The following is a 27,012-nucleotide window of genomic DNA, read 5'->3' on the forward strand; positions in this document are numbered from 1 at the left end:
GCCCTCCGCCTGCCCTGCCCAGCTCTTTTGCCTGTTGCCAGAACGAATCTATCTCAGCCCACAAGCCCCCAGACCACAGAGCTCTGCAGGGGCAGAGAGCCTGCAGACCCCACACCTGGGGGCGAAGGGCCTCATTGCTTCCAGAGGGGCAGGTTGCATGCACAAGCCCCATGAGAATGCCCACCTGCTTACTGGGTGGACAGGCTTGTATTCCCTGATTTGTTCAACAAATATTGACAGTCAACCTGGCCAGATCCTGGGCTAGGCTGTGAGACACCAACCCAAACCCAAACCTATTGCCCTCGAGTCGATTCTGACTCAGAGAGACCCTATAGGACAGAGTAGAACTGCCCCATGGGGTTTCCAAGGAGCGGCTGGGGGATTCCAACTGCTGACCTTTTGGTTAGCAGCTGAGCTCTTAACCACTGTGCCACCAGGGGTCTGTGAGGCACAAAAGGTGGGCAGAAAAAGCTCTTGGCCTTCTTGGGGCTTCAGGCCTGGTGGGCAGACAAAAACGAACAAACTCATTGCCGTGGAGTTGATTTCCAACGCATAGCAACCCTACAGAGTCAAATCATTGCTGACTGTGATCCCTCCAGAGCAGAGGCAGAGCAGAGGCCTTAGCCTCCTGCCTGAGCCTGAAGAGTTATAATATTGCTGGAGGGCGAGTCCTTTATAAATTGAGGAAATAATCTGTACGGAAATGTGAGGTTTGAACCATTAAATTTTTTGTGTGTTTTCTAAAGTTGTGACAATGAACATGTAGTATTTCTAAAGTTGCTACCAAAAAAGTGGTATTTGTGTGGTTTATTTAAAAAGAAAACCGTAGATCATCATGATAAATAGAAAAACAATCAATTGTCATAAATGGGCAGTGTCAGTAAAATAAATGCAGTGAAAATACAGTGTCTCTGCTGCGTTATACTTAGGGCTCTGAACTGGGGCCTGCTCTCTGTGTTAACAAAGATAAGCCAGTAGAGGGGGTTAGAGACACAACTGGGCCTGCGCTTAGAGTTGCTTCTTGGGCTTATCCGAGGGATCAATAGAGAGGGAGCTCCTCCTTCTGGAAGTCAGTGTGATCTCCACAGGATCCCTACTCAGAACCACTCAGGAAAAGCCTGGATAGGTAGATGGAGTCATGGGAAATGGAGTAACCACTGCTGTCACTGGGTGGGAGCTATCTTTCCCTTTGGAATGGAGTGGGGCAGGCATGGGGAAGTGGAAGTGACCACCCCCACCAGAGCCTGGAAGCAGGTCTGACTTTGGAACTGAGTTTGAAAGGATGAGTAGGAGACTTTGGCAGAAGAAGGGGAAACACCAGGCAGAGGAAGCAATGTGTGAACAGGATGTGGAAAGCTACCAGGAAGACATGAATTAGAACCGGGGGTGAATCAAATCAATGAGTGGGATTATGTGGAGGCAGAATATCACTCGGTACAAGGAATAATTTTCTAACAGTGGAATGCGCTGCCTTGGTGAACTGTTAAACGCCAATAAAGGCTGCATAACAGCTCATTGGCCGTGTGCTCCAGGGCATTTAGCAATCAAGCCCCAGGAAGCCAGACTGGGTTGAAGCCCATGGATGAGGAAGGGTTGGGGAGGAGCTGGCCCAGGGTCTCTCACTTTGGTGTTTCTGGCTGCCTCACCCTTCTCCGCTGGCTGGGAGGATGAGGGAGGGCTGATCTGCAGCTTCTTCCTACTGGTCTTGGCATTTCCAAGGACAGTTTTCCCACTTCCCTCCACCCAAGTGGGGCAAGAGGGTCAAACAAGGTGGATCAGGGTTTTCTATGAGGTTTCAGTCAAGACGGTAATGTTATGGATTGAATTGTGTCCCTCAGAAATATATGTTGTAAATCCTGAGTCAGAATCCACTAAATGGCACAAAACAACAACAGACCTGTGGGAGTAGAGTTTTCTTTGTTATGCTAATGAGGCATATCAGTGTAGGGTATGTTTTAAGCCAATCACTTTTGAGATATGGAAAGAACAGGTTCGGCCCAGAAAGAAGGAAGTACAGATGCCAGGTCACATGAAAATTACCAAGGAACCAAGGAACAGAAGCTGAAAAGAGACAAGGACCTTCCCCCAGAGCCTACAGAGAGAGATCCCCTAGAGCCTGCCCCCTGAATTCGAACTTCTAGCCTCCTAAACTGTGAAAAAATAAATTTCTGCTCTTTAAAGCCACCCACTTACGGTATTTCTGTTATAGCAGCATTAAGAAACTAAGGCAGTCAGCTTGGGCTGTGGTCATTTGAAAACTTCATTGAGGCTGTAGGATTCCTTTCCAAGATGTTTCAGTCACCTGCCTGGCAAGTTAGTGCTGGTTGTTGGCAGGAGGCTTCAGTTCCTTGCCATGTGGCTTCTCTAGAGACCTGCTGGAGTGTTCTCACATGGCAGCTAACTTCCCCCAGAGGGAGTGACTCAAGAGAGTAAGGCAGGATCTTCAATGACTTTTATGACCTGGCCTTAGAAGACACACCCTGTCATTTCTACAGTATGCTGTTGCCTACAAAGTTCAGTGCTATTCAGTGTAGGAAGGTACTGCACTAGGGTGTGAATACCAACTTGTGACAATCATGGGCCCATCCCGGCTACCACAATTAAATTTTGCTCTGTTGTTAGCTGCCATCAAGTTGGCCCCTAACTCATGGTGACCCCATGTGTAACAAAGTAGCATTGCTCCATGGGGTTTTCTTGGCTGTAATCTTTATGGAAAGAACCCTGTGGTGCAGTGGTTAAGCACTTGGCTGCTAACCAAAAGTTTGGTGGTTCCAACCCACTAGCCACTCGATGGGAAAAAGATGTGGCAGTCTACTTCCATAAAGATTACAGCCTTGGAAATCCTATATGGCAGTTGTACTCTGTTTTATAGGGTTGCTAAGAGTCAGAATCGACTCGCCAGCAATGGGTAATCTTTATGGAAGCAGTTTGCCAGGACTTTCTTCTGCAGAACCACTGGGTGGGTTTGAACCACTAACCTTTAGGTTAACAGCCAATCGCAAACCACTTGCACCACGCAGTCTTCTTAACTTTTGCACTAAGCCCAACATAATTATTGGGGTTGGACTCAGCTCTTCAAGCCATTTTCTAAGAGCAGTCCTCCCCCATCCATTGCCCTCTGTCCTAGGATCTCTCCTCTTCCCCTGTTTCCCCTTCATCTCTGTGGTCCCTTCCTGCCCACCACAGAGTCTGTGATATCTCTTTCCCCTAATCCTGTCTCCCGTCCATCCCCTCTCTCTCTGCAGGGAGCTCAGCCATCCCTTTCTCCTCCCTCCCTCCCTCCCTTCCCAAAGCAGCCCTCAAGGAATCCACCTTCATAACTCTTTGCCAAGGCCTGCTGCCCTCAGCAGAATGAAATAAGAGGAGCCAGGGACAAAGACAGATGGGCAGAGCTGGGTGGAGAGGAGCAGGTAGGTTCATAAATGTAAAATATGGACAAACCTGCCATCATCTATTCCCTGGGACAGATAGATCATCACCGAATGGGCTGCAGAAGATCGAAGAGACAAATTACCCAGCTATGGCAGTGTTACCCGCTCTTAACTGATGGGCTTTTATGCTCGGGCCCAACTGCTCTGTGAGAATTGCATCCCTCAGCTCTTATGGAACCCCAAACAGGAGTGACAGGGACAAGAAAGCATTTATGTCACAGCTGGGGCATGAACCAAGCTGCCAAGTCCTGGCCTTTCTATACCATGTATTATATGCAGATAAGAATTATGTAACTTTCACACAGGGCCACATTAAAACATGGACAAAGTGCCACTCTATGTATAAATTGGAAATAATACAAATACCAGGGGGAAATTTTTTAAATCGTTAAGTATTGAAAAATTTCAAAACTGCCGAAGTGGAACAAATTAAAAACTGTATTTTTTGTTATCGCCACAAGGCGGCGCCACTTTAGCCGGGAAACAAATGCCCACGTCACTGTCAGTATCCAGAGACTCGCTCTGTTGGTGTGGTTCGGACTACAGCTTTCTGTGACTATTGACCTATTTTGCCATTCGCGTTGTTACAAACCACTTTAAAAAAAAACTATAATAATATTATTCAAGCATTTATGTAGAGATGCTAGTGTTATAAAACACTCCCTCTAATCAATACCTTTGGAGTGGATATTCCCGTTGCCATCAAATCAATTCTGACTCATAGCGACCCTATAGCAACCCTATAGCAACCCTATAGGACAGAGTAGAACTGCATAGAGTTTCCAAGGAGCAGCTGGTGGATTCGAACGGCTGACCTTTTGGTTGGCAGCAGAGCTCTTAACCACTGAACCACCAGGGCTTCGAAGACGTGGTAAAATGCCATGAAGGCTGAACCACCTCCATGACAGATGGCGCTGTTGATTAGGAGAATCCATGTACGTAAGTATAGGCACAATTATAGTTCTGAAAAGATAGAAAGCAGCATCAAAAGCAAAAACGTGGTGGGATAGTTGTAGATTTATGAGCTATGCTGGTGCATCTCATCACTTACTTTACACTCATTCCTATGGTGAGAAAAAGAAAGAGTCTTAGAATACAAGGTTTTGAATTATGTAAAGTTTACAGAAGACATCTGTTATGGATTCAGTTGTGTCCCCAAAAATATGTGTTGTAAATCCTAACTCCTATACCTATACTTGAGGATCTCTGGTGGCACAGTGGTTAAGCACTCGGCTGCTAATCTAAAGGTCAGAGGTTTGAACCCACCAGCTGCTCCAAGGGAAAAAGATGTGGCAGTCTGCTCTATGGGGCAGTTCTACTCCATCCTATAGGGTCACTATGAGTTGGAACCACCTGGATTCAGGTTTGTTTTTTATACCTATGGTCATAATCCCATTTGGTAAGGAGCTTTCTTTGTTATGTTAATGGAAGTATTAGTATAGGGTGTGTCTTAAATCAATTCTTTTGAGATATAAACTGAGCAGATTAGATACAAAAAAGAAAGCAGAGATGAGGAAAGATAGATGCCACACCCACTGAAGATCACCAAGGAACCAAGGAACAACGACCTTCTCCAGAGCCTGCAGAGAGAGAGAAAACCTTCCCCAAGAGCCAGCACCCTGAATTCAGACCTCTAGCCTCCTAAACTATGAGAAAATAAATTTCTGTTTGTTAAAGCCACTTGTGGTATTTCTGTTATAGCAGCACTAGATAACTAAGACAACATCCTTCCTGTAAAACATGACTGCCCCAAACCTCCCCCAGTTATTCTGGCATAAATATGGCTGTTGAGATCCATACCTGGGAGAGGGAGTCAGCTTAAGCCCCAGAAATATCTAGCACCGTAAGGAACACAGAAAGAGCAGCAAATAGCAAATTAGGAAAGACAGGAGTTTTAGTTGAGAAAACAGACACTTTTCAGTGCCTCCTGGAGACAAGGCCCTTTGCTACGGGCATCTCACTGTCCTGGAAAGATGATGGCCCCTAAGCCAGTGACCTGGGTTTAAGAGCCAGGCTCTACGTCTGTTAGGCTGTGTGGTCTTTAGCTTGTAACTTGGCTTCTGGGTCCTTCAGTTTTCTTATCTGTTAAATGGGAATAATGACCTATTTTTATGAGAATTATGAGAGTGAGCATTCAGTAAAATTTCAAAAAATATGTACTTTTAGGCTTGCTATTTCCAATTCCTGGAGTCCCTGGGTAGTACAAAGAGTTAATTTTCTTGGCTGCTAACCAAAAAGTTGGAGGTTCAAGTCTATTCTCAGAGATGCTGCGAAAGAAAGGCTTGGAGATTGGGGTGCAGTGAGTCACTTACTATGGCCATTTTAGCCGTAGTCTTCGTGACTCACACACAATGATTGAGTGGGACTATTGATTTAGGAGATAATATTGGAGCCATTATTCCCAGTCCTAGAATGGGACACAGCTGGAGCTGGACTCACAAGGACACATCATCTGGGCCCTGAGGTATAAAGACAATAGCTAAGATAATCTTGGAAAACATCTTTTAGGGAAACTTTCACATAAACAAATCATGAACAGAGCACAAAAGACCCACATACTTTCCACTCTTATCATTTTATTAGCCTTTACCAATGGAGATCCTTCTGACTGTCCTTGTTGAAACTTGTACCAATGATTGTTAAGAAAGACAATTCAAAATGTAGAATCACAGAGATTTAGCAGTTTTTAACCAGTCTGTGAAAAGGTGAAGCTTTCAATGGTTTTTGCCCATTTGTAATGTTAATATATACTGATAATTCCTTAATGTTCCTTGGACTCCAGCAGACATGGCTCTAGCTGCGTGCTTGTCCGTTTTCCCACTTTTGTCTATTCTGTAATATTCCTCTGCAGGGCAGAGGTCAAGGGCCAGAGAGAAGCGTGCCAGTGGGCATGGCTGAGAAGAGGCTGTTCTGATGGAAGAACTGTATCCTGAGTGTTTTTGAACCTGAATTGTAACCTGTTCTTTCCTTAATAAACCCCATAACTATGAGTATGGTCTGTGAATTCTGTGTGACCATTGCAAGGAATTATCAAACCCAGCAGAGAAGTAGAGAGTACCATGGGAGGGACCTTTTGTGTCAGAATTGTAAAAAGGTTGGAGAGAGGAGGTATGTCTGACCTCCTCCTCATAGGAATCAGCTTTGGGCTGTTGATCTTGATTCTCCTTCCCTCTTGTGATGTTAGACTGAGGTCAGACTCCACCCGCCACGCCATTTTTACAGAAATCTACTTCCAAGAAATCAGTCATTGAAAACCCTATCGAGCTCAGTTCTACCCTAACTCACATGGGGTTGCCATGCGTTGGAATCGACCCTATGGCAAATGGCAACTTTTTTTTTGCAATCCCATTTCCTATTCTCCCTATTTTCAGAAATGGTGAAATGGAGGCCCAGAGATGGTAAAAACTTCTTTGTGGTCACACAGCTAGTGAGTGGAAGCCCCTTGGATGTACAGTGCACGGCAGTGGCTTCGTGCCAACGTGCAGTAAAAGTAATTCTCCAAGTGGCCAAAAATGATGGGGGCCAGTTTTCCACAAAAGGGCCACAATTGTCAAAAATCTAAATGCACAAAGAAACATCGAAAATTAGTGTAACACAATGTATTTATTGTGAGTAGATACGATTTGAATTGGGCAGTGTCTACTGGGAAAGTATTGGGAAGGCCTCCAAAGAGGGTACAGTGAAAATGTGGTATATAGGTCATTGTCATGTTAGTTTCTTAGGAGGTATCATCAGAACACCTGCAGGGTTCCAGGGTCAGTGCATTGTAGAGACAGTCACTAAGGACATGCCATACATTTTCCAGTCAGACCCTGGGGTTCCTGCTCCTGGCTGCATATAGATAATTCTCTAAAACAGCCCAATGCCTAAGGCGAAACCATCTCTGCTAAGCTGCTTACTAGGCTATTGTTTGAGTTGAAGGTGACCTTAGGAACACAGTTCCTTAAAGGCTCAGAGTTTAAAAGGACACCTAAAGGCAGACAAGACACTCCAACTCCATGAACCCAGAAATCTGGATTCCAGGAGAAATAAAATGGTTTGTCACAATGTAGAATTCACATGTAGCACCCAGGACAAGTTGATTTAACCTGGAGTTAGTACATGTGCTTTGGAGGGGTTTTTCCATGAACATGAACCTCCTGAAACCATATGCCAAATTAAGTGTATGTGTGCATTCCGTTGAGAAGAGGATCTACCGGTTTCATCAGATTCTCAACAGAGTCCTTTTGGCTCAAAAAGATTAAAGGATCACTGCTTTAAAGCAGAGTTTCTTTATCTTGGCACGATTGACATTTGAGGCTGGATAATTCTTTGTTATGGGGGTGGGGGGCGCTGTTCTGTGCACTGTAGGATGTTTAACAGCAGCATCCTTGGCCTTTTCCCGTAAAGGCCAGAAGCACCCTCAGTTGTGACAACCAAGAAAGTCTCCAGGCATTGCCAGTTTCCTGAGTGGGGGGCAATATTGCCCCTGATTGCGAACCACTGCTCCAGAGTATACTAAATATGCATCAGAATCACCTGGAGGGCTTGTTGAAACACAGATTCCCTGGGCTCCACACCCAGAGTGTTTGATTCAGTCACTCTGGGGTAGGGCCTAAGAACTTGCATTTCTCGAAAATTCCCAGGTGATACCATTGCTGCTGGTCCAGAGACCACACTTTGAGAACCACTGGTCTGGAAGAATGGATGAATGAAATGTATATCAGGTGAGATCTGGATTAAAACAGTGCTGGATGCAAATCACAGGTCTACTGATTATGATCTTGGGTCAATTACCTCATTTCAGCCTTCTCCAGTTTCCTCATTATAAGCTGGGGATATAAACCAAAACCGGTTGCCATCCAGTTGATTCTGACTCACAGGAACCCTAGGACAGAGTAGAGCTGCCCCACAGGGTTTCCAAGGCTGTAAATCTTTACGGAAACAGCCTGCCATATCTTTCTCTCATGGAGCGGCTGGTGGGATCAAGCTACCGACCTTTCAGTTAGCATCTGAGCGCTTAACCACTGTGCCGTCAGAGCTTCTTATGGTGGGGATATAATATCTATCAAACAGGGTTTTGGTAAGGATGAAAAGCAGTAAAGCATGAAAGGACTTTGCAGAGTGCCTTATATGGTAAGCACTTAATATATGGCAGCTATTAATATTGTTTCCATAACTGAGACCATAATTATGTCCTCATGTCCTTCACCTGTTCATTCAGCAAGTCTTTATTGGCTGGTGTCTGTGTGCCAGGTCTTTCTTAACATGCTCTACCTGAGTATTTCACTATATCTTCCTCAAACCCTTATCTGGCAGGTATTATTATCATCTCTGTTAACGCTTTGTGAGTGGCACTTTTAATGCTTGCATAATATTCCATTGCATCTATTTTTGTTCCTTGCTCTCACCATCCTTCTGAGATCCACACTTATATATCTACCTGGCTGTCCCCCCAGGCATGTTAAACTGTACATGTTTGGCCATATTAGCACAGTGCCGAGCATTTGGTAGACCCTCCATTAATATGAGGTATTACTGGTCCCCAGTGTTATTTGTTAGCCCCTGCTGTCTGATCCACTTCCTTTCGCTACTCCTTGGTGGGTTTCCAGCGTCACTTATTTTCTGCCAGCAGACTTGTCCCTGGATTAAATCCCTGATTTGTTGTCCCAGTGGAGAGTCTACAGGAGAATCCAGCCTGGCTCTTCCACCTGCAGGGAACTGAAAGCAATGAAAATGAAGACACTCTTACTGCTCTGAACAATCAGTCTGGTGGGGACAATTTGCAGGCAGTATACAGGACATAAAGTTCCCTCATCGCATCCTCACTGGGTGTGCCAGCAGATGATTCCTGGGGCCTGACTTGCAGGGAAGAGTTAGATTTATGCTATTAGTATAGTTACAGCATCATGTCTGTTGAGTGCTCCAGAACTGTAGTTCATGTTTCCTTCTTCAAGGCACAACAAGGAGCAATTTAGAAGCCACAAGCTGGGAAGCAGGGCAGCGCAGGCAGGCTCTGTATGGGCTAGACCTGGGTTTGAATCCCAGCTTTGCTGTTCACTATTACGCAGATGACACAATCTTGCTTGCTGAAAGTGAAGAAGACTTGAAGCGCTTACTGATGAAGATCAAAGACAACAGCCTTTAATATGGGTTACACCTCAACATAAAGAAAACAAAAATCCTCACAACTGGACCAATAAGTAACATCATGATAAATGAAGAAAAGATTGAAGTTGTCAAGGATTGAGTTTTGCTTGGATCCACAGTCAATGCCCATGGAAGCAGCAGTCAAGATATCAAACGCTGTATTGCATTGGGCAAAACCGCTGCAAAAGATCTCTTTCAAGTGTTAAAAAACAAAGATGTCACTTTGAGGACTAAGATGCGCCTGACCCAAGCCATGGTCTTTTCAATTGTCTCATGCGCATGTGAAAGCTGGACAATGAACAAGGAAGACCAAAGAATTGATGCGTTTGAATTATGGCGTTGGAATAGAGTATTAAATATACTGTGGCCCGCCAGAAGAACGAACAAATCTGTCTTGGAAGACATACAACTAGAATGCTCCTTAGAAGCGAGGATGGTGAAACTTGGTCTCACATACTTTGGACATGTTATCAGGAGGGACCCGTCCCTGGAGAAGGACATCATGCTTGGTAAAGTAGAGGGTCAGTGAAAAAGAGGAAGAGCCTCAACGAGATGGACTGACACAATGGCTGCAACGATTGTGAAGATGGCACAAGACTGGGCAGTGCTTCATTCTGTTGTACATTGGGTTGCTATGAGTTGAAACCCACTCGAAGGCATATTAACAACAACAACAACAACGTCTGGGTCAGCAAGTGACTCTATCATGCTGAAAGTCTCATCTTCTTCATCTGTAAAGTGGGGATGATGCTAATGATGGTTAACACTTCTGTGTGGTTAAATCATCTCTGTTGGACAATTAAGGAGCCCTGGTGCTGCAGTGGTTAAGAGCTCGGCTGCTAACCAAAAGGTTCAAAGTTTGAATCCACCAGTTGCTCCTTGGAAATCCTGTGGGGCAGTTCTACTCTGTCCTATAGGATCACTATGAGTCAGAATTGACTCTACAGCAAAGGTTTTTTTCTTTTTTTTTGTGGCACAAAAGTCCTTGGCTGCTATCCCAAAAGTTGGTGGTTCAAACCCATCCAGCAGCTCCACAGGAGAAAGACTTGGCCATGAAAACCCTATGGGGCAACTGAGTCCAGCACAACTAGATGGTGCCTGGCTACCACCACTGACTGCTCTGACAGGGATCACAACAGAGGGTCCTGGACAGAGGTGGAGAAAAATGTAGAACAAAATTCTAACTCTCTCACACACATACACGAACTCTCTCTCTCTCTCTCTCACACACACACACACACACACACACACAAACACACAAGACCAGACTTACTGGTCTGACAGAGACTGGAGAAACCCCAGAATATGGCCACCCTTTTAACTCAGTACTGAGGTCACTCCTAAGGTTCACCCATCAGCCAAAGATTAGACAAGCCTATAAAACAAAACGAGACTAAATGGGCACACCAGCCCAGGGGCAAGGATGAGAAGGCAGGAGGGGACAGGAAAGCTGATAATGAGGAACCCAAGGTTGAGAAGGGGAGAGGGTTGACATGTTGTGGGGGTGGCAACCAATGTCACAAAATAATATGTGTATTAATTGTTTAATGAGAAACTAATTTCCTCTGTAAACCCTCATCTAAAATACAATTTTAAAAAAATGGAAGAAAAAAAAACAAACCCTATCGAGCAGTTCTACTCTGTCACATAGGGTCACTATGAGTTGGAATCAATGCTCCAGCACCTAACTACAACAACGATTTGACAATTAAAATTATTTTAAAATAAACTCAATTTTGACAATTAGAAATTATCTTAAAATTTACAATAATAAAAAAATAAAATTTATTACTTTTTTAAATGCTAAGGCTAAACCAAACCTGTTGCCCTCGAGTCATTTCTGACTCATTGCAGCTCTATAGGATGGAGTAGACCTGCCCCCTGGGATTTCCAAGGAGCAGCTGGTAGATTCAAACTGCTGGCCTTTTGGTTAGCAGCTGAGCTCTTAACCACTGCACCCCTAGGGCCCCCTTTATTGATTGATTGATTGTGCTTTAGGTGAAAGTTTACAGCTCAAGTTAATTTTTCATTAAAAAGTTTATACACATATTGTGACATTGGTTGCAATCCCCACAATGTGACAGCATGCTCCCCTTTTCCACCCTGGGTTCCCTGTGTCCATTCATTCAGTTCCTGTCCCTTCCTGCCTCCTCATCCTGCTTTTGAACAGGAGCTGCCCATTTGGTCTTGTATACGTGATTGAACTAAGAAGGACTTTCCTCACGTGTTTTTTTTTTTTTTTTTTTTTAATAGGCCTGTGTAATCTTAGTCTGAAAAGTGGGCTTCCAGGGGCCATAGTTCAGGGGTTCCTCCAGTCTCTGTCAGACCAGTAAGACACCATCTAGTTCTTCTGGTCTCAGGCTGGTGGAGTCTCTGGTTCATATGATCCTTTAGTCCTCTGGGATAATATTTTCCTTGTGCCTTTGGTTTTCTTCATTCTCCTTTGCTCCAGGTGGGATGGGACCAATAGATGTATCTTAGCTGAGGACCCCTTTTTAAATACCAAAAAAAACCCCAAACCAAACCCATTGCCACTGAGTTGATTCCAACCCATAGTGATCCTATATTTTTCCATACAGAAAGGTATAATTCACCCCTACTACACATATCCATTATAACTGTAAGGAAAAATACAAATTGAAAATAATAGGTCTTAATTCTCCCCGTTGAAAATAAGGAAAGAGGCTCCCCTCCTCCCCTGTTCTTTCAGAATTCACTTTAAATAATTTCTAATGGTAGAACCTTTCTTTGTCTTTCTGAAAAGTATGTAAGTCAAGGATGTTTCCTCAAGGATCTCAGTGCCATTTCTTCTGAAATGTAATCATCAAGACAGCTCACACCTTAAATCTTAAACCAAAAATATCCCCTGAAGGCATCTTAAAACAATAGTTTAGCTTAACTAGTATAAAAGGTCTGTCTTGAGTATTATGCTCTTTTAAGAAGTATCTATATGGGATCAAGTTGACAACAGCAACTTGAAAGATTAGATAGGAACCTTAGTGGGCAGTGGGTTTATATTAATGAGTGAGGAACAACTCAGAAAAGGAGGGTGAGAATGATCGCACAACTAGAATGTAATTAACATCGCTAAATTGTACATGTAGAAACTCTTGGATTGGTGTATGTTTTGCTGTGTATATTCTCAACAACAAAAAAAAAGAGCTCACACCCATACCTCCCAGTTTCCAAGGAGATGAGCATAATTTTAGGTCTCCTGCGATAAAGATACTGGAAAATTAGCAATTTTATCTTAAACATTAATGTAATGAGTCCTGTCCACTCTGCTATGTAAAAGATAGAAGACTTGGTGGCAGCAGTGGTTAAGACGTTGGCTACTAACCAAAAGTTTGGCAGTTGGAATCCACCAGCTACTCCTTGGAAACCCGGTGGGGCAGTTTTACTGTGTCCTATAGGGTCGCTATGAGTCGGAATCGACTGGACAGGAACAGGTTTTTGTTTTGTTTTATATAAAGTGTAAGATTTCTTTCTGTCCTTGCAATCTCTGTAGCGGATTGCCTGTGACGCATCATATTCTCGTTTAATGCTTACGCAATAATCAAACTTTTCTGTTCTATCTTTGTGGAGAGGTTTTCTGGATTGAGAGTGATTTCGTTTTTAGCAATTTCCCCCCGACATAACCCTTGATAACATTAAAACATAGATAAGACGCGTGTATGGTTAAAAATGAAAATCATACATAAATTACAAAACGAACAATGCTGTCAATTTTGGACCATTTTTGATCCACCAAAACAATTTCATAGGATCCAACGTAGTATGTGCCGGCCACTGTTCTAAAGCTTTATTATGTGTTAACTTGCTTAAACTCCTAAACAACCCCACGAGGTAGGTACAATTAATTATAACCCTTCTTTGATAGTCATTAGTATCTCTTGTAAAGCAAACCAGAGGAATCTGGCGGTAAAGTGTCAGCAATCAAACAGGCCTTCACAAGTGTTTTAGAAAGTCTGGGAAACATAGAGGTCATTATATGTAATTAATTGAGAGCCAAAAAGAATATCTGCCAGGGGTCTGAAACACGCTTTCTGAGGCTCCACACTCGGCGCGAGCTCCGTCCAAAGGGCAGATCCTCGCTGTACCAGAGAGTGCCCCGACTCCCGCACTGGAAGATCTCCCCGGACATGGATTCCTGGAATAAGGCGCGTCAGGCTGCGTCGCTTCAACCAGTCCTGCTAGAGTAGGCTTACACCTACGAACAAAAGCATTGGGAGTGACTGCGGTTATAGCTACTCAGCGCGGAGCCCAGGCCCCCGCCTACAGATAGAGTGGAACTTTCAATTGGTGGACCTTATCTGAAGGAGGCGGGACGGAGCAGGAAAGCCCCGCCTTCGCTGGAGTTGTCAGCCAACCGCGGCTTCTGGGAGGCAGCCGCCGGGTTCGGTTGCGCCGTGTGTAGTGGTTTGAGGGGCCTAGGGGCGGGGCGGGGAGCCGGCCGGGGGCAGCGGGGAGAGGAGTGTTTGCCGGGGGCGCGCGGAGCGGGAACGGTGACAGGGAAGCGCACGCGTGCGCGGCCGCTGTAGCGCGTCCCCGCGACCCTCCTCGGCCGCTGAGTGGCGGGCGAGGTCTAGGCCGCTGCCGTCTAGGGGCCCTGTTCCCTGGCGTCCTCTGCCCGACTCCCTGAGTGCCAGGCCGCGAGCGCTCCGTCGGTCCCTGCTCGCGTACCCTCCGAGTGGCTGGCAGGGACCGCCCCCCGACGCCCCTTTTCGCTCCTGGGCAGGGTCCTCGCGGCCCATGCGGGCCGTTGGGGGCCCGCACCGCCCACCTCGCTCCCGGACCGGCCGGCCGGCCACCATGGTGGACTTGAGGCCTGTGCGGCTCCTCCAGGGGGGTTAACCGGTCCAGAGCGCAGGCCGCGGTGGCACAGAGGTCCCGGGCCCGAGCCCAGCACTATGGCCGGGGCCATCGCTTCCCGCATGAGCTTCAGCTCGCTCAAGAGGAAGCAGCCCAAGACGTTCACCGTGCGGATCGTCACTATGGACGCTGAGATGGAGTTCAACTGCGAGGTAACCGCGGGCAACCTCGACGGGCCGCGGCGAGGGGCAGCCCGGCCGAATCCCTGTTCGCCCGGCCCTGTCGCGGGTCCAACACTGACCCGGGCGCCCCCTCCGTGGAGCCAGTCGAAGTGGAAGCTTGAGGGATTCTGCTTATATCATCTGGTTATAGATAAGAAACGGTTAGAAATGGAAGGGGCCGTCTAGGCCCAAATCCTCATGTTAAAGATGATTGCTGGTTTTCTTTATAGGGCTTTTGGGTTTGGAAGCACTTTCTGAAGGTTTTCATTCATTGTTATTGGAAGAGGTTGGGCGCATCCATGGTAGAGAATTCTTGTTTTCAGTGTCAGGTTTAAGCTATGGCTGGGTGGAGTTTTTAACTTTATGAGGTAATATTGTTATGCAGCCCAGGTATTAAAAGTAGCATCTTGTTTATTGAAAGTTTATACTTGTTTCCTGTTTCCAAAGCTTAAATTTTTCTGGAAAAGGCTCTTTGAGGAAAGACATGCTGTCTTATACTTACTTTCCATACAGATTCCAGCTTGGTGATAGCTGTCATTTGTTGAATACTTAATAAGTGCCAGAGATTCTCACATTTAATTCTCACAATAGCCCAGTGAGTTAGATACCATTATTATTATTATCATTCTCTTCCCCAAAAAGTGTATATCTAGTAAATGGCAAAGTGAGGTTTTGAACCAAGCTCTTACCCCACTCAGTACTACCTCTTAAGTAATTTAAATCCTTGCTACTCGAAGTGTGATGTCTGGATCAGCAGCATCAGCAGCAGAGACCTCAGTTACCAGTTGGCAAACTTTTTCTATATCGGGCCAGATAGTAAATATTACTGGCTTTGCAGGCGATATAGAGTCTTGTTGCCACTACTCAATTCTTCAGCTCTCCCATTATAGTGCAGAATCAGCCTTACACAGGGTCACATAATGGCATGACAGCATGAGGAGTTCCACTGACCTGCTCCCGCTGAAACTGGTGAAAATTATAAAAACAACAACCACCACCATTGAAAACTTCTTGAAATGGTCCTAAGGGAAAACAGCAAATGAGGAAACATCTACCCAAGAAAATCAATGAAAATTGGTAAAAAGATGAGTCTGTGGTATTTGAATCAAGATCTCCCCCTCCCTCACTGTTCTCAGCTCAGGGAGGTGGAAACTCCAGTCCACACTATTGCAATCAAGAACACAAGGCTCCTTCTCCTCCCAGCTTCCAGCCAGCAGACTTTCTTCTCAGGAGGAGCAGGACTTCAGTGTTTCTCCCTTGCCCCCAGCTACCTGTTACCTGTGGGATGGGGTGGTCAAGAGGTGAGGGCTCCCGTCTTCTGTCCAGCACCTACTCATGGATGGATACTCGACCTTGGATGTGGTGAGCTGAGAACACTGGGGTGCCAACTGCTTTTGTGCCCTGGCTTGTGAGGCTGTAGTTCCATACCAGGAGAGGCAAACCAAGAAGACCTCAGGCTACTGCCCTCCAACCCCCAAGTGCTCAGCTCCTAGATCAGGGGTGTCACTCAGAGAGAAGCTTGCCATTGCCCCTACCCACAGCTCCAGAGCCCTGGCTCAGAGATTTTACCTGGGGGAAGAAACAGGCCATAAAACAGATAGTTCCTGATCTCTTCCCAAAGAAATTGACTTCATTTACAACAGAGCTTGGAGAAGTTCATGGCTAAAGGTGCTCTTAACAGTTGGAGCTCAGGGCCACGATAAATGGACCCTGATAGCATGGCAGAAAAATGTGAAACAAAACCTCAAATTCCTAAATAAAAAAAAAAAAAAAAGCCAGACCTACTGGACTGGTTGAGACTGAGGACTCCCCGAGACTGTGCCCTGAGATACTTTTCAAATCTTGAACTGAAAGTAACCCTTCAGGTCACCTTGTATGTAGCTAAATAACAAATGGGCTCAAAAAATAATGAATATCACCCGTAAGTACTGCGCTGCTTTAAAAAATCACCTATATGTGACCAAATGGTCAACAATTACTTTAAAACAAAGATGAGAATGTAGGAGGGCAGGGAAACTAGATTAATGGAAACAGAACAACCAGAACAGACATAATGAGGATGTTCATGCTTGTGAAGAATGTAACCAATGTCACAGAACAACTTGTGTAGAAATTATTGAATAGGAACCTAAGCTGCTGTGTAAACCTTCACTGAAAACACAATAAAATATTATTTAAAAAAATAAACGTATTTGTTAATATTACCATCTGTCTCTTCAGAAATGTATCGGGAAGCTGTCATGTTCATGGTGGTGGATACAAGTTTTCCAAAATTCTAAATTCACTTGAAAGCTCAAATTTTATCATTGGCAACAAATACTGTTAGTTGTTTTCTTTGAAGTGACAGGCTAACTTTGTCTGAATAACCATCGTTTGTTGTTCTTTCAAGTAAAAATGATGTTTGAGTAAAAATTAAAAAAAAAGTAAACAGTTGGAGGTTGTGGTGGAAGGCAACTGGGAGGAGATTTGCAAATTTGAAGAAGACATAGCCTAATCTATAGGTTAGGTAGTTTGCAGGAGAGAACCTAGGAATAAGACAGGTCAAAATCAATAACCTAACCTTCCACATTAAGACACTGGAAAAAGAAGAGCAAGTAGAAGGAAGGAAATAGTAAGAATTAAAGAGTGGAAATTAACGAAATAGAGAATACAAAGTTAATGAAGCCAAAAGCTGGTTCTTTGAAAATAACAAAATTGACAAAACTTTAGCTAGATTGATCTAGAATCAGAAATGAAAGAGGGAAATTACTACCTACCTTGCAGAAATAAACAAGATTATAAAGGAATAGCATGAACAATTGTATACAACAAATTAGATAACTTGGATGAAACGGACAAATTCTTAGACACAAACCACCAAAACTGACTCAAGAAGAAATAGACAACATGAATAAACCTGTAAAGAGACATTGAATTAATACTAAAAAAACCTACTCTGAAAGAAAAACTTGAGGCTCAGGTGGTTCACTGCTGAATTCTACCAAACATGTAAAGAAGAATTAGTACCAGTTTTCAAAAACTCTTCCAAAAAATAGAAGAGGAAGGAACACTTTCCACCCTGATAAGCAGCCCTGGCGGTGTCACAGTTAAGTGCTCAGCTTCTAACCTAAAGGTTGGCGGCTTGAATCCACCCAGTGACTCTGCAGGAGAAAGACCTGGCAGTCTACTTTAAAGATTACAGCCAAGAAAACCCTATGGGGCAGTTCTACTGTCACATGGGTCACTATGAGTTGGAATTGATGGCATCAAACAATAAAACATTACCCTAAACCAGACAAAGACGTCACAAAAAAATTACAGACCAATATCTGTTGTAAATATGGACACAAAAATCCCCAACAAAATACTAGCAAACCAAATCCAGCAACATATAAAAAGAATTATTCACCATAAACAAGTGGAATTTATCCCAGGAATGCAAGGTTGGTTTAACATCCCCAAATCAATTAATGTAATTAAACATATTAATATAATTTTAAAAAATTTACATGATCTCAGTAGACACAGAAGAAAAGACGTGGCAAAATTCAACACCAGTTTGTCATAAAAACACTTAACAAACTAGGAATAGAAGGGAACTTCCTCAGCCTGATAAAGGGGATCTGTGATGATGAAAGACCGGTTACTTTTCCTCTAGGATAAGGAATTAGACGGGGATGTCCACTCTGTCACTTTTATTCAACATTGTACTGGAGCTTTTGGTCAGGGCAGTTAGACATCAAGATTGGCATCAAGGTTGGCCAGGAAGAATTAAAATTATGTCTGTTTGCAGATGTCATCATCTTGTATATGGAAAATCCTAAGAAACCCACTGAAAAACTTCAGGAACTAGTAAACAAGTTCAGCAAGGTTGCAGGATACAAGTCAATATACAAAAATCAATTGTATTTCTATACACTTGTAATGAACAATCAAAAAAATGAAATTAAGAAAATGATTCCATTTATAGTAGCATCAAAAAGAATAAAATATGTAGCAATTAACAAAAAAAGAACAAAACTTCTACTCTGAAAACTAAAATGTTGAAAGAAAGGAAGATCTAAATAAGTGGGAAAACATTCCATGTTCATAGATTGGAAGACAACATTGTTAAGATGGCCAAAAAAAACCCTCATGCTGTCAAGTTGATTCCGACTCATAACGACCCTATAGGACAGAGTAGAACTGTCCCATAGGGTTTCCAAGGCTGTAATCTTTATAAGAAGCAGACTGCCACATCTTTCTCCTTGGAGCGGCTGGTGGGTTCGAACTGCCAAGCTTTAACCAAGCAGTTTAATCACTGCACCACCATGGCTCCTTGTTAAGATGGCAGTACTCCCCAAGTTGATCTACAGATTCAATTCAATCCTTATCAGAATCCCAGCTGCCTTCCTTTTAGAAATGACAAGCTAGTTTTAAAATTCACATGGAATTGCAAGAGACTCAGAAGAGCTGAAAACAATCTCAAGAAAGAAGAACAAAATAGGAAGACTCACACTTCCTGATACTTAACACAAAGCAACAGTAATCAAGACAGTATTACTGACATAAGGACAGACATATTGATTAATGGGATAGAATTGAGAGTCCAGAAAGAAACCCATATATCTATGGTCAACTGATTTTCCAAAAGTATGCCAAGACTATTCAATGGAGAAAGAATAGTTTTCACAAATGGTACTGGGACAACTGGATAGCCACATGCAAAAGAATGAAGTTGGATCCTTATCTCACACAGTATACAAAAAGTAACTAAAAAATGGATCAAAGACCTAAATGTAACAGCTAAAATTATAAAACGCTTGGAGAAAACCTAGAGGTAAATCTTTGTGACCTTGGATGGATTTGGCGATGGATTCTTAGATATGACACCAGAATTACAAGCAACAAAAGAAAAAGTAGATAAATTTGATTTCATAAATATGTAAAACTTTTGTGCATCAAAGGACATTCTTAAGAAAGTGAAAAGACAACCCACAGAATGGAGAAAATATTAGCAAATCATGTATCTGATAAAGGACTTACATCTAAAATATATAAAAAAAAACTCTTACAACTTAATAAGAAAAAGGCAAATAACCCAATTAAAAAATGGATAAAGGCTCTGAACAGACATTTCTCCAAGGAAGATCTACAAATGACCAATAAGCACATGAAAAAATGTTTAACATCATTAGAGAAATGCAAGTCACAATGGGATATCACTTCGTACCTAGTAGAATGGTGAAATCAAAAAGTCAAATAATAAGTATTGGCCAGGATGTGGAGAAGTCAGAACCATCATACCCTGCTGGTTGGAATGTTAAATGAGGCAGCTCTGTGGGAAACAATTTGGCGGTTTCTTAAAAAGTTAAACATAGAATTACCATATGACCCAGCAATTATATTCCTAGGTATATACCCAAGAGAAATGAAAACATATGTTCAAACAAAAACTTGTACATGAATGTTCATAGAGCATTATTCATAATAGCTAAAAGGAGAAAACAAGCCAAATGTCCATCAACTGATGAATGAATAACCGAAATATGGTATGTGCACACAATGGAATATTATTTGGACGTGAAAAGGAATGAAGTACTGATACGTGCTACTTCATGGATGAACCTTGAAAACATGTTAAGTGGAAGAAACCAGTCACAAACGACCACATGCTATATGATTCCATTCATATGAAGGTCCAGAATAAGGAAATCTATATAGACAGAAGTAGATTAATGGTTGCTTAGGGCTGGAGGCGTGGATGGAGGAATAGGGTGGTGATAGCTAAAAGGTACGGGGTTTTGATGTGACGAAAATATTCTAATCACTGTTGTGATGGTTGCACAACTCTGTGAATATAGTAAAAACCATGGAATTGTACACTTTAAATGGGTGAATTGTATGGTATGTGAATTATATCTCAGTAAGCTGTTTAAAAAAAAAAGGCACCCTTAGCCAAAATATAAATGAATGGGCATGACTTTCCCAATAAAATTTTATTTACGGACATTGAAATTTGAATTTCATGTAATTTTCACAAGTTGTGAGGTATGTATTTTTGATGTTTTTCAGCCATTTAAAAACGTAAGAACCATTCTTAGCTCTGAGACCACACAAAAACTGATGGCATGTTGGATTTGTCCTGTAGGCCATAATTTCCTGACCTCTGATCTAAGTTATTACTTGATAAAGGTTGTGAGACATTATGAGAATGACCAGCCTATAGGGAAAGGGAATTTCATATGACGTTTCTTCAGCCATAATTTTGCTCTGAAAAGCTCTTCTTTTTTCTTCTTTAAACAGATACCAGACCCAAAGGTGATGAACAGTATTATCATCTAGATAGAGCAGGTTTTCTCAATGATGGCATTATTGCTATTTTGGCTAAATTATTCGTTGTTCTGGGGAGCTGTCCTGTGCATTGTAGGCTGTTTAGTAGGATCCCTGGTGTCTACCCACTAGATGCCAGTAGCACCTCTCAGTTATGATAACCAAAAATGTCTCCAGATATTTTCAAGTGTCCCCTGGGGGGAAAGCATTCTCTCCCCAAGCACACTGAAAACTGCTAATTTATTGAAAGGGATAATAGTGACATTCAGAGAAGCAGAATGGTGTATGTAATACAGAGCTTGTCAGACTTTAACGAGCATGTAAATGACATTGGGATCTTGGTAAAATGTAGATTCTGAGTCTGTAGGTCTGGGGTGGGACCCGAGAGTCTGCGTTTCTAACAAACTTTCAGGTGATGCTGCTGCTGCTGGTCCAGGGACCACATTTTGAGTAGCAAAGCAGTAGAAGAAAGTGCATGGGCTTTGAAATGAAGACAGACCTGGGCTTGAATTCCAGCCCAACCTTGGACAAGATACTTGAGCTCTCTGGATGTCAGTTTCCATGTCAGTAAAATGGGGCTAATAATACTGACCTTGCAGGATTGTTATAAGGATTCTTAGAGTACTTAGTGCCTGGCAGAAAGGAATAGAAGGAACTATAATTGGCTTAAAGTAGGAGGCTCAGGTCATTATCTGTCCTGTCACAACTGTGCTGTTGTGATTTATCAAGCTGTTGCATCTAGTTGAACCTTAGATTTCCAGTGGAAATACTTGTAAAAGATGTTTGAATATTCTGTTGAAAGTAATAGTAGTTTGATTTACGATGATGGAAGTGATTAGTCTTACTCTCGTGACCTATTTTTATGTCGTACATTAACTGAGCAAGATGTTAATGCAAGGAGATAGGAAATGCGTTTTGAAGAAAAGGAAAGAGATGATGCTTGTGGAATTGTTGGCTTTATTGAGGTCAAATGTAGGTGGCTTTCCAAGAAGGATTCAGTTTCAGAACCAGTGATAGTTAAAATATGAGTGATGTTACTTTATGGTAATAAGTTCAGACTTTTTTGCTGCAGAGATAGGGAAAAAAGATTTCTTTCTTGGACTGTTTGCTGCAGTGCACAACTGACTTGATGCTTCGGAGGATTTTTCCACTTGAATGATTTGATATTTGTCACTTTGAGAAAGTGGGTGCTGAATGTAATTTGCCAGGAGGCTAAATGGTTATGTTGTTTCTTATCTAGGGTGGAATTTTACTCTAATAACTCAATCTATGAGTAAGAAGAGCCAAATATGAAAAATTTCCCAAAATTGAGTTGTGAGAGATTCTAATTCATCTTTGTAGAAAACAAAGCCTCCTTCTCTTGTTGGTTGGTGTCCTAAATGTTTTCACATACCCTAGTGGGAATATGATTGGATTAAGTGCTAACATTACAGGTCTTTCCAACACATAACAAATGGACATAAAGTTGTCTATGACACAAAGAACTTTCAAGAGGGGAAAATAGAAAAACTCTTGTATTTTCAGTGAAATGTTAAATCCTAGACACCCCAAGACTGAGGCAAATGATCCCCTTCTAGGATATAAACTCTGAGAGGGCAGTGGTGATTATTTCAGTTGCCGAGTTGTACACAGTACTCCGTATGAAGGTGTTTAGAAAATTATATTATTTCAGAAGAAAGGCAGTCATCTACCTTTTTATCGCTGGGCTTCCCCATGTGGTGTAAGCAGTGGTCGTGGATGGCATGGGTGCCTCTGGTCCGGTCTAAGGCATGGACAGGCATGAGTGAATGATGAGCACGCGTACTGGCTAAGAGGAGTAAAGAAGGAAGCAGTGTGTGTGCTGGCTAGTGCTGCTATCCCCTGGACCCCGGTTCTGCTCTTGTGTGGGAGGAAAGGCTGGGGAACAGCAGTTACTTTGTGCCAGGTACTCTGCTGAATCCTTTAGATGCACTATCTCATTTGTTACAATAGGAACCAACTCATTTATTTGTTCAACATGTATTTACTGAGTACCCACATGGGCCAGGCAGTGAACCAGACCTAGCTGCGAATAAGACCGACTTAGGACATGAAAAAAAAAAAACCCGTTACTGTCGAGTCAATTCCCAATCCTAGCGACCCCATAGGACAGAGTAGAACTGCCCCATAGGGTTTCCAAGGGGCAGCTGGTGGATTCAAACTGCCGACCTTTTGGTTAGCAGTGTAGCTCTTAACAACTACTAGCCACACAGTAGAAAAAGGAGAGAAAAGGTTAGCGTCCTAGAGACACCTTAAGGATGTGGTAAATAGGAAGAAAGAAAGTGGAAATGAGATCTTGACTTAACTTAATGGCATTATTTATTGCATTTGTGTAAATACCATTTCAAAACCATTTTGTGAACTTGCCAGTGAGCTTCAATTTTTTTAGGGGGGGAACCTAAATTTTTGGCTGGTGAATGATGTGAATAAGAACCGCTGCTACGTTGCCTCCATGTCTAGTTTGTGTTTCTCAATCAAATGTACATTGCCATAAGTGAATCCTTTTCACTTGCCATGATCTACTTGGAATTCCTTGGCTTTGATCTAAAATGAAACCTATTTTGCAACAATTAAGTATTCTCTAGTTGCATATTTAACATGCTCTGTGGTTGGAATGTTCTTCCCTGTACTCAGCCAGATGACTTCTTATAATATTTGGTGTGTTCACATACATAGAAACATCTCAGACCCTTTAATGTACTTTGGAAAGTTACCTTTTAGACACCTGTTTAGACTACATTGTCTCCTTTTCTTTAACTTCTTTAAAGTCCTCCCCCTTTCCCACCTCCATAGTTCAGTTTGGGACCAGCCAATATTTAAGGCACTGAAGCCCCTTGAAGACCGGGTTAAGGAGCTTGTATTTATCAGATGCCATGGGGAGCCTTGAGATTTGTACTAGGAGAGTGAGTTAAAGTGGTTGGTGTGCAGAATGGTTTAGAGTGTGTGGAGGTGGGGTGGGAGTGGAGGTTAGTTAGCAAATGAGTGCTTTGGACCAGGGAATCACACTGAAGCCTCAACAGTGGTGGGACTAGCTGGGGGCTGGGACAAAACTAGGTAGATGGTGGGTCTGGTGAATGCAGAGGCTTGGGCACTGTGAGATTATGGCCAGGGGCCAGGGTCTCCTGTGATCAGGAGTGAGCAGGAGACCTACTAGGCCCAAGATTCAGGTGGTACCATGGTCCAGAGCCAGTCATCAAGCCCTGAGCCCAGCCAAGCACGAGGCAGTTCTTGGGGGTTGGCCTGGCCAGTCAGACTCAAGAGGTCTGGTACCTGTGCCATCAGGGTGTTACTTGTATAGGCCTGTTGAGAGCCCTGAACTGGGTGTCTAAACACGTTGCTTCTAGCTGGATTTCCTCTGTGTAACCTTGGGCAAGTACCTTCTTTCTCCAGGCCTCAGTTCTTCATGGGAAAGATGAGAGGAAGAACTTGATTTCAAAGACCCTCAGCTTTAACATCCTATTTTAGGTGATCTTGGGACACAAGATGCTCACTACTCTCTATTTCCTGCTTAGGTAGGAAGTCATCTTGGAATTTGAGCACAGAGATGTTAAAAAAAATCTGCTAGAGTACAGCAAGAATATTGCTTAGGGGACGAGAGCTGGTGTCCTGATATAAGAGGTAGGCTGCCCTGGGTAGAACCCTGCCACTGCTACCTACCCTGAGTGATCTTGGATTTACCTCTCAAAACCACAGTTGCCATGTCTGTAAAATGAGGAGAATAATAGTATTTTTCTTATAGAGTTGTTTTAAGGAGTGAATGAGGTGGACCTTTATAGCTACTTAACCCAGGACCCGATTCATTGCAAGCACTTTGTGAATATTAACTTCTTATGTTGTCACGGGGGTGGAAGTGTGGGAACCAAGAGGAAGGGTCTCATGCTAGAGACACTGTAAATTTTCTCTTTTAATTCTCTTCTTCGTTTCTTTGAACCTTCTTCAAGTTAACCATGCCTTTGTAATTATAGGTCCCCTAGACTCTACAATTAGTCTAAATATAACGAGCTTGCCTTATGCTATGCCGTATTCCTGTTTAAGGATCTTTGTGTGTGTGTGCGTGTGTGCGCAATATAGTTGACTTTTGTTTAACTTGATGTCCACTGTGTTAGTAGGATTCTTTTCTGATTTCTGCCATGTTAATTATTCTCCATTTTTTTTGTCCCCAACGTGTTACTTTGAAAATTTTTCTCTTTTCTCTGTTTTTGATGCTTCTCCAATTATTCATTCTAGTTTTGCATTCTTGCCCAAGAACACTTTTGGTCCTTGTTTATTTTTAATTTCAGAAGTTAAAGCATTTGAAGTCATTGTTCTGAGTGTCTTAAAATCCCAGAATTGAGTTTTCTCCGAGCCACAAATCTTTTTAGCCAGCTGGTGACAAGGCTTCTCTGGTTTGTTACAGGATGATGTGTTCTCTCCTCCTGCCTGTGCTTTGTCTAATTTAGACTCTAAATCCACATGTTTTAGTACGTTTTTAGCACGTATGAATTTATTACTACAGTCGTGCTGACTTCAGGGGAAAAACCTTTAATCAAATCTTCAGTCACCAGTGCTGAGGCTCAAGGCGCTTGTTTTTAAGAATCACTCTGGCCACTAGGTGGGGTCAGAGCCATAATTTCTCAAGGCATTGGGCCTTTCTTCTTTGCAAAATTTGGATTTAGCTTTTGAAAACTCACAAAAATTTTGTTAGTGATTTTTAATACTTATGGATTTCTTATCCAGTTTTCTAATTTTAGTCGTATAGTTTCAGTAGCTTTCATAGTTTGACTTTCAGATAAAGCTTAGTACTGAAGCCCAGAGTAATTACGAAGCTGATAACTCATCTGTGGCTTTAGATTCACCAACAGTGTATTTATCTATTATCTTTCTTATGCTGACTTTGAGATTAAATCAGTCTCGTAAATATGTTCAAAAAAGTCTTCAGCCCACAGTAGTTCTTATCCGTCTGCAGGAATTTTTACCAGTCCTTACTCATTCCTCTGCCTTCTGATATTGTTAAAGGCTGTGTCATTGTCATTGACAACCATGAAATTTAATCACAAAGTAGAGCTAGAAACAGAAGCAGAATGTTTAAAATTTCATTCTGGGCTAGGGTCTGGGTTCTGCATGAAATAGTTTTCGTTAATGGGTGTTACACTCTAGCTCTGTTGTGCTGGAAACTTTTCTTGAAGGGATACATTTTTAAAGTATAAACTACAGTTTTTTTTTGGAAGTCTGGAGCAGAAGTAGTGAGTCAGCTGCATAATACTTAATCGTGGGCTGTATTTCGTAGTCTGCTAATTTTACCTGATTTTTAGGCATTTGAAATTTAGCCTTGTGTCTGCCTGCACTGAACTTAACTATTGCTTCCTATTTGTAGCTCTCTGCAGAATCATTATTCTCAGTATTTTAAACATTGATGATCATTGAAATTGCAGAATATCAACAGCGTGCTAGGTGCTAAAAAAAAAACCTTCTATTTTTTAGCAGCATTATAGTTACCATGAGAGAGTTCATTATTATATAGTCCGCTCATGATAGCCGAACCTGAATAAGGGGTGAGAATGTAGAAACCACACATATATTCAATGTTAAGTGTCATTTACATCCCTGCAAATGATTTTAAGATATATATATTTTAAGATATATATAGAATGGAATGTTAAAGCATTAAAAGAAAAACATTATAGCAATGAAAAAAAAGTACTACGTGGATTATATAAAACCACCTCAATCCCACAGACTCAAGAGGGTGTTAATCCTGAAAGTCCGCTTGATGGCTGAGGAAACGGAGACCCCAAGAGATTAAGTGACTTACCCAGCACAGCAGGTTTGGGTGTTTTATAGCTATTCGACAGGGCTGTGATTGCTCTCATGTTGTGAGCTAAATTCCAAAAATAGATACTGCCTGCTTTGCTTTTGGGGGGCTGTATTGCTTTTATAGTACCATAACTGTATTGTTTCTTTTTGCTTTATTATCTGCCAGTCAACTTTCAGGAGCCTCATCGTCTTTGTTCATAGGGGCATCGCACAGGGCAAAAGAGATTTACAGATGAAGAAACTGAGGCCCGGTTGAGCTGCGTGACTCGGCCAAGGTCATGGGCTTGTCTGGGTGGAGGGAGGGAGTCTAGGATACA

The 27,012-nt window shown here is 42.6% G+C and overlaps 1 protein-coding gene across 3 annotated transcripts in view; it reads left to right on the forward strand.

The window, feature by feature from the left end:
- Positions 1-14,043: 14,043 nt before the first annotated feature.
- The window catches only part of NF2 (NF2, moesin-ezrin-radixin like (MERLIN) tumor suppressor), an 80,355-nt gene continuing 67,386 nt past the window's right edge, over positions 14,044-27,012 (forward strand). For 2 of the 3 annotated variants that reach the window (XM_004378916.3, XM_023733674.1), the window contains exon 1: positions 14,044-14,584. In XM_004378916.3, coding sequence (XP_004378973.1) covers positions 14,471-14,584 — 114 coding nt within the window. In that variant the 5' untranslated portion in view covers positions 14,044-14,470. The remainder of the gene's footprint in view (positions 14,585-27,012) is intronic. The other variant, XM_023733673.1, reaches the window with a different exon arrangement.

The sequence above is a fragment of the Trichechus manatus genome, unplaced genomic scaffold (assembly GCF_000243295.1).
Source record: "Trichechus manatus latirostris isolate Lorelei unplaced genomic scaffold, TriManLat1.0 scaffold00061, whole genome shotgun sequence".
Classification (NCBI taxonomy): Eukaryota; Metazoa; Chordata; class Mammalia; order Sirenia; family Trichechidae; genus Trichechus; species Trichechus manatus.